Here is a 9,110-nt window from a genome sequence, read left to right as displayed (position 1 = left end):
CACACAGCGGCAATACAGTCAATGACGGGAACTCCGCATGACAAATCACACTTTCTTTTTCATTTCTGACACTTTCAGCTGGGACCTTTTCTACTCAACGTGAATATGACTTATTACTTGGTAACACTGTTTTCGAATTCATTTTTATAACTTATGGACAAAACCTTAGCCTACAAATAAGGGGATTTAATTTTTTTGTTCAACTTTATTTATGATAATCTTCCTGGTGATGTTGAAATTGGCATTTTATTTATATGTATCTGAATATAAGTGGCCTAATGCTGGTAAATGTGCTGTAATTCTGTAACCGTCAGTCATCACAGGAATTCATCAGCAGTGTATTTTCGGAGCAGCGTCACTCAGTGACAGCGCGCGGATAGTTTATCTGTGGATTTTAAAGGACACTCTTCAGCCACGTTGAGTGTCTAATAGCTTAATTTCGCCTGCATTGAAAGATGCTCCAGAATGGAAAGTCTCAAACGGACAACGCGGACGCGTCCGAGCCCGAGCCAAAACCTGAAACGCAAAGCGAGAAGACAGAAGCGACCGAGAGCGCCGCGTCTCACGCAGAGAGCCAGTCCACAGACACCGACTCCACTCGGTTCCCCCTAACCGTCTATCCCAAGCTGGAAATCAAGCGTCATGCCGTGACCGAGGACTACAAAGTCTCAAGTCAAGTGTTGGGTCTGGGTGTTAACGGCAAAGTGGTGGAGTGCTATAACAAGAAAACCGGACAAAAGTGCGCGCTGAAGGTAAATTACACACACATGTTGTAATGGGGATATAATGGGAGACAGGTGCGTCATGCCTGATATATATATATATATATATATTTTTTTCTTCTTTTTATTCGAAATATTTCCAAACGTGGTAACTATATCAGGAAATATCTCGATTCTCAAATATGTGTAAGTAAATGCATTTTGCACCTTTATAGAAGTAGACTAATACTGTAATACTATCAACTACACATAAAACCCGTCTTTATACTTAAGTCCCAGATAAGGCTGTCATGCCATAAAATATTTTTAATACGACTGACTTTGTATTTAATGTGAATTTAATAACAATATTGTAAGTTACTCATTTTAACACTTTCATTTTACAGAGAGCAAAGAACATTTACATTATCAAAGAACATTTTCATTCAGTCTAGCCAGAGTTCAGGCACTCTCAAAAACTCCCATTTAAATCACTGAAGCTGTTTACACTGTGAAATTAATATCCTGTAGAAGCTGCATTCAAAATCCACTTGGCTCAGAAATCTGAGGGGGCACTTTGAATGGGCATGAAGCCTCTGATGGGAGAGGTGACTCAACTCGTGCAATACATATTTTTCGGCAAATTAACGCTGTTAACCTAATGCAATATAGTGGTTTTATTTAAGAATCAGTCCTTACACCTCAAAACATTAAGCACAATGTGTAGTTAACAAATATCATGGACATTAACTATTAAAATAGCCTATTAAAATGATGGAACTTTTCACCATATTTTTCACTTTTTTTTTCCATTTTCACCATATTTTTCAAAATCTAGAAAACCGGGAGTGTGGGAGTCATGGAAAATGCAGAAATATCAGGGAATTTTAAAATTGTGAATTCAAATCAAGAAATTTCACTGGTTTTTAATAATGCTGCAAATAAAAATGTTGTTAGATGACAAATATACACTCTAAAAAATGCTGGGTTAGATATAACCCAGCGCTGGGTTAAAAAGGGACAAACCCAGCTATTGGGTTGTTTTGACCCAGCCGTTGGGTTGTTTTGAACCAACCGCTGGGTCGAAACAACTATATTACAATTTTATAAATGAATGCTTATTTAAATATTTCTGAGGAAATTTGCCTATAGTCTAATTGGACTTACTGGTCCCAATTTTTTAAATATAGACTTGTAAGTGTAGAAAGAACTTAGATAGGCAAACTGTACCAAAATGTCAGGTAATGATTCGTCTGCTCATGTTTTTGTATTGTGAAGAAATAAGTATTTATAAACTTCCCTGTCCACTTGTAGTTTTGTCAGGCCATCTGATTTGGCAAGTCTGGATTGCACCTGTTCTCTCTGTTTTACAACTTAGTGGAAGATATCTAACTAGGTTTAAACAGCAGCTGGCCTGAGATACACATTCAGTGTCTCTTGTAATAGTTAAGGTCAGGATTTGAATATCACACAGAGCCAATGTGACAACAGACTCACTTACACTCAATTGACACACAGTACCATCCCAAATATCTCTTCAGAGTGATAGAGGCATTGCCTATTGCGATACCTGGCAATAAAGCTCATTCTGATTCTGATTCTGATTCTATTATTATGAAAATGGCATGGGGAAATGTAAATGAGGCTCTTTTGATGCTTATTGTGCTATCCTAAATGAATCTCAGTGTGCTGGACCACAGTGAAAATCCAATTGTCCTGAGTCATTTAGGAGTTATTTATTGCTCAATATCCTCTCTGCTTTTTAATCACAGGGTAAACAGGAATAGGGCAGAGCTGTCCATCTTGGCTGCCTTTTAATTAGGTAGCATGTTGATGGCTAAGTGTAACGAATAGGTGCTGTTTAATCCACTCTGTTTAGCTGGATAGAATCCATCCCTTAAATCTAATTCATTTAATTCACTCTTGATTTCCCATATTGGACTTGAACCCTTGAATGGCTGCCAACAAGGAAAAGATATCTTACTGCCTGATTGAACCCCTGAGATATATTTATTACCCTGCCATTGGGTCTCTATCTTACAAAGTCTATACCCTGCATATATAGTCCAGTGCAGTGGTGGTTCTTGATCCCTTGATTGAGTTTAGTTTGTATAGTGTGTTGGTCTACAACATTAATATAAAGGAAATATTCGTATTGATTTTTTTGAAGGTGTTTTAGCTATATTTTGAATTACGCATTGCACATGTGACCCTTGACCACAAAACCTGTCATAAGGGTCATTTTTTTGAAACTAAGATTTATACATCATCTGAAAGCTTTCCATTGATTTGTTAGGATAGGACATTATTTGGCTGAGATACAACTATTTGAAAATCTGCAATCTGAGGGTGCAAAAAAATCTAAATATTGAGAAAATCTTCTTTGAAGTTGTCCAAATGAAGTTCTTAGCAATGCATATTACTAATCAAATATTAAGTTTTGATATATTTACGGTAGGAAATTTACAAAATATCTTCATGGAACGATGATCTTTACTTAATATCCTAATGATTTTTAGCTTAAAAGAAAAATCGATAATTTTGACCCATGCAGTGTATTTTTGCCTATTGCGACAAATATACCTGTGCTACTTATGACTGGTTTTGTGGTCCAAGGTCACATATATAATTAGAATTACAATGCTGAATTTTTATGACAATTATGTTTTGTAGGACAGAATTCTCTACATAATATATACAGTTAAGTAAGGAATAATTGACGGATTGTTTAATTTTCGAACATGAACAAAATATAAATTATATCTTTTTTAATACATATGTAATTAAAATGCAGATTTTCTATGGCAACCAACCAACTTATGTTTTTGTAACATACTTCTGTATATATAAATATTACATAAATCATTTTTTAAATATATTAAATAATTATAATAATAATTATATCATTTTTAGGACAATTATGTTTTTTGTAACAAAAAATAAGGCTGTGAATAAGACAAAATCAGAACCTTGTTTCATGTTTAACAGTATTTATTATAATTTAATAAAGCAACATGGTGGGAAAATGTCAAAGAAAAGATGTGAAAGCCCTGTTCAATGGCCTTTCACTGTTCTCATTGTGCTGTCAGCTACCGTATGCTCGACTGGTTCATATTACAACCCTGGCACTGCCACTCTCACTGTTCAGTGTTTGAGTTCATCTTTCCGCACTGATTCTACGTTCAGGATCCAGCCATTGTTCAGCTTTGATCCTTTTTCAATCCTGGCATATTTCTGAGTGTGCCGCAAGGTTCATCTGGAAGCCGCTTGATGTTTCCTATGCAAGGGGGATGAAATGTATTTCCCCCTAAGGGAGAAACAGAGAAGGCAGAGTGTGACAAAGCTGTATGACGAATCTGCAGGAGCTGTCAAGTTGTCTGTAGAAGTTAATTTTTTTAGGAGGGTCAGTTTTATGCTGTAGCAGTTTGCAAAATCTGGGCTATGAATTAAACTCGAACTCTGTCCCATTAGTATTCAGTTATTCTTTTACAACAGACCCAATAAAGAAGAGTATAAGATTACATGAGATAAGAATAGTTTTTATAAAGCAGACTGCTGAGTAACGCTGTGGTGTCTTTTACAAGAGTCTTATTTTAGATCAGTGTCATGTTTCACGTGTTATCATAAAACGTGACTTGGACAAACACAGAAACTAATATAAACACTCATGCGTGTCTCTTGTTTGACCAAGAACCAAACGTGAGATGTTTATGATTACGCTGACCTCCAGTAAATCAAGTTGAGCCACTTCAAATGACCAAACAGACCAGAGTGCAAAACCCCCACACGTTTATAAACGTTTCTGGGCTGAAACTGAAATATAGTGGTTTCTAGAAAATGTAATTCCCCACTCGGCTTTGTAAGGTTTCTTAAGGAAACTGTGGTCACAGAAACCTTCTGGTTTTACTCACTACTATTATAAATTATGCACACTAACTGTAACAACAAAAGGCCCTTAACATCTAAATGAACTGATTTTATTTTACTAAAAATATTGAATGCATCGATCTGACTACTTTAGGCTACACAAACAAAAGTCATTTCAAAGTATAAATAAGCTAATAAATATATACATGTGTCATTAGATGGTATCTGTAAACAACACCCATCCATCTCATTCAAATTAATGACTCACATAAAAGAATATAACTTGTTATTTACTAAATAGAATCCAGTCGGAAGCCTATAGACTCGTCTTGCCGTTAACTGAGACTGTTAAATTCTGTGGCTGTAGACTCAGGAAATTAAATGCAGTCATAAAGCTTAAACGGTCAATATAGCCATCATGCATTCTGCAATCAATCCCTGCAGACGTGCTGATGAACTGCCTGTTGCATATATTGTCTGTTTATGTTTCTGTGAATTTAGCAAACTGATTGCTTTCATGGTACATACAATTTTGCAATAGTGTACATATTATTACTGGCCTTACTTGAGACCATTGTAGCTTGTTGTGGAACTGAAAAAGCTGGCTCAAAAGTAGATGTGACTCATTTGTCAGCACATGGTCACATCTGCTTTCTCTCATAATGTAAACTACTGTATATTTTGACATTTTTTAAAGAAAACGAGTGGTGCTTGTCTGTGCAAAATCTTCTGCCACAATGCTAGGGTTTTCTTTTTATATGAAAGAAATTAATTGCATAATATATATATATACATATATCAGTTTCCACAAAAATGTTAAGCAGCACAACTGTTTTCAACATAATAATAATAAATGTTTCTTGAGCAGCAAATCAGCATATTAGAATGATTTCTGAAGGATCATGTGACACTGAAGTCTGGAGTAATGATGCTGAAAATTCAGCTTTGCATCACAGGAATACATTTATTAAAGTAGATTTATTTTAGTAGAGTTATTTTAAATTGTAATAATATATCTTTTTTAAATTACTGCATTTTCTGGAGCCTTGGTGATCATTAGAGACTTCAAAATCATTAAACAATCTTTCTAGTTTCTAGTTTACTTAGCCTTAATAAGTATGTGAACAATAATAATAGTATTTATTTTTCTTAGAAAACACTGCTAATAAGTGTTCTTCTTTGTAAGTGAATGTGTTTGTTAGCACCAGACGGCACTCACATTCATAATAGTAGATGCTGTCGCTCCTTAGAAATTAATCCTTTTACAAGATTACCCATAAAGCTTGTGCAGCAAAACCAATGCACGTGTGATTTATTCTGTGTGTGCGTTATCTGATACTTTCGTGGTTTTCTTTCAACCACAGCTTCTGTTCTGTTATTGTTGTAAAAGGAGTTTCCTGACGTCTGTTTCCCTGTGATTCTACAGCAGTTTTTTTGTAGGTGGTTCCTGTATCTCTGAATCAGGACTGAACTATAAAGGTTACTCCAGTCAGTCATTTACAACACTGTCCTTGAAACTCCAGCCCACGGGCATCTCTGTTAAATGACTCAAACTGTCTTTCGGCTGCTGTTATTCGGAAAGCTAAAGCAACACGTCTCTTTTTCACGACCACACACACATTGTGAACTTTTGGTTATCAGCTGCAGAGACAACGTGGGTGGGGGCCAAATCAATTTGCATGCAGTTCACGCCTCTGCAAGTGGTTCAAACAGCTTTTGGGCTTTAATTGATAGAAATTAAAACCAGAAGCCCATTACTGTTTGCTTGCATGTAAACAGTTGCTAAACTTTTTAGTGTTTAGAGTTTAACTTTTTAGTGTGTAGATGGATATAGCAGGTTTTTTTTTTTTTTTTTTGCTAGTAATTGTTTTATGTGGTGACATCTGCCTTAACTGCTTTTATCCAAGTCAAAAATAGTTTTATAATTACATCAATGAGAGTAATAAACACAAAAATTTTAATTAATTCATAGTTTAAACTAATTTTAAATTAATTATTTTTTTGTCCATACAGTGAAAGTCAATGACCAACTTTCATTTAATGGACAAACTTTTTGAATATTCTTCAGAATATCTTTTTTTCATGTTCAATAGAAGAAAGACATAAAGTCATACAGATTTGGAACAATGTGTGAGTGAGTAAATGATGACATCATTTTCATTTTTGGGTTCCCCCAATACTTTAAAGGAATAGTTCTCCCAAAAATGAAAATCTACTCACCCTCAGGCCACCCAAGATGTAGATGAGTTTCTACATGTTTCTTCAGAACAGATTTGGAGAAATGTAGTATTACATCACTTGCTCACCAATGGATCCTCTGCAGTGAATGGGTGCCGTCAGAATGAGAGTCCAAACATCTGATAAAAACATCACAATAATCCACAAGTAATCCACATGACTCCAGTCCGTCAGTTAACATCTTGTGAAGTGAAAAGCTGCATGTTTGTAAGAAATGTGTAAGAAAACCTATCATAAAGCCATTTTTTAAACTTCAAACTGGCATTTCCAACTGCTTTCCAAGTCTTTTTTCAATAATATTGATTTCTCCATTGAAATAGTCCAAACTAGTTCTAAAAAAATTGACATGGGATTTTGATGTGGGAGAACAACAGGGAATGGACTTCTTTATTGATCTTAATAGCCGCTTTTCCACTGTCAGGCCAGTGCGAGCCAGTGCTTTAAAAGGGCTGGGCGGGGCTAATATAGACTCGGACTTGTAGCACCGAGCCCAAAATCACGATGCGTTTCCGCTGTCGGCCCAGAAGCTCCGCTGAAACACTAAAACATGCCTCTCAGGAACAACGTCACGCGACTCCATCATTTCAACCAACAAAGAGAAGTTATCAGAAAACTAATAAGAAATAAGTCACTGGAACTAGCGCAATCACAAAACGAACATGATAAAAGCGGCCGTTTGTTTGCATGCTTTTTTAAAGATTTAAATCCAAAAGCCTCGATGTTTTGCGATAATAAGTGATACATTGATCATATAATGAGTTAATTTATCAGGATTGAAAATTAGTCACACAGAAATAAAGCGGTATGAACAGGCCTGGATTATGAATTCAGAGGCCCCAGGGCACAATGTCTTTTCGGGGCCCCCCCCCACATCCACACACACACACACACACACACATATGTGCACAATCAAGGTTTTAAATTATAGGGTAGACTATTTGTTGGAAACACCTCTAGCCTATACAGGATTTATACTCACAGGTTAGGCTACAGCCTATGATCGCATCCTCTATCATACAGGATTTACATCACATGATTACAAGTTGCAAAAATGCTTTCCTGTATGAACCGTTATTTCACAAAAGAAAGAGGGCACATTCAGTCAAGTCTGTTTCTGTTTATTTGTAGTCAAAGTCAGGGGCGTAATTTCCACTGGGGACAAGGGGGACATATCCCCCCCCCCACACACACACACTTTCAAAATCCCGTTTGTGCGCTTCAGATTCTAGAGAGCATTTGATTGGTCAGAAGATTTGATGAGAAGATAAAGTACGATGTGACGTCAAAAAAATCATTGACATTGAGCCGTTTTGGCGGAAGTGACGAACTGCAAGCTTTGAATGCTTATATCTTATAAATGCGAATTTTGTCACTGTTTTGGAGCACACTGCCTTATAGATAACCTTAAGACTAACATATTGATACTAACACCCAAAAAACTTTAATTTAGATTTCATGGGGACTTTAATACAGTGACTTACTGCCACCTACTGGCGGTTTTTGTATTTAAAATAATCACTTTTCACTTTTCACTTTTTTTTATCATCATTGCATATTATTCTATTGAACATTTTTTTTATTTCAAACATTATTAATATTGTATTTATAAAGATTAAAAAAAAATGCACTGGAAATTCAATTTAGGGGCAAATATTGTCCTTTAATGGAAAAGTTGCAGTCTAAGTAGAAGAGAGGGGGTACGCAGAAAGATGGTAAATGATTTGAAATAAAAGTTTGTTTAACAGTGGAAATTGAGTCTCAAATTATTTAAATTGTATTCACACACAATCGTACGGTGGCCGAGAAGTGCAAAGCAGATCACAATTCTGAAAACAAAATAACAAATTACAAACGCAAATGCAAGTCTAAAAAACAAAATAACAATTCCGAAAGCACAACAACAATTCAGAAAACAAATGAACAAGTCAGAAAACACAACGACAAATCAGACAAACCGGAAAAGGTAGGTATAGTTTGAGACAGCGCCATTGGTCTGGGATTACTCACCGCTGACTGGACGAGACATCTGTGTCAGAAAACACAACGACAAATCCGAAAACAAATTTACAAGTCAGAAAACACAACGACAAATCAGACAAACCGGAAAAGGTAGGTATAGTTTGAGACAGCGCCATTGGTCTGGGATTACTCACCGCTGACTGGACGAGACATCTGTCAATGAACGTATACAGGGAAGAACCAGCCAAAGAGCAGCAGAGTCGTGGTAGAAAGTTCGGAGATGGTATTAAAGTAGCTCAGTTTAAATGTATTGTATGAATTGCCCTTACTATGGAATAAAAAATA

The 9,110-nt window shown here is 35.9% G+C and overlaps 1 protein-coding gene across 1 annotated transcript in view; it reads left to right on the top strand.

Annotated features, from left to right (window-relative positions):
• mapkapk3 (MAPK activated protein kinase 3) overlaps positions 1 to 9,110 on the top strand; it is a 21,494-nt gene continuing 12,384 nt past the window's right edge. The window contains exons 1-2 of the mRNA XM_016472437.1: positions 1 to 120; positions 456 to 752. Coding sequence (XP_016327923.1) covers positions 106 to 120; positions 456 to 752 — 312 coding nt within the window. The 5' untranslated portion in view covers positions 1 to 105. The remainder of the gene's footprint in view (positions 121 to 455; positions 753 to 9,110) is intronic.

Source organism: Sinocyclocheilus anshuiensis, unplaced genomic scaffold, assembly GCF_001515605.1.
Source record: "Sinocyclocheilus anshuiensis isolate Anshui unplaced genomic scaffold, SAMN03320099.WGS_v1.1 scaffold660, whole genome shotgun sequence".
Lineage (NCBI taxonomy): Eukaryota > Metazoa > Chordata > Actinopteri > Cypriniformes > Cyprinidae > Sinocyclocheilus > Sinocyclocheilus anshuiensis.
This window is presented reverse-complemented; position numbering and strand designations above follow the sequence as displayed.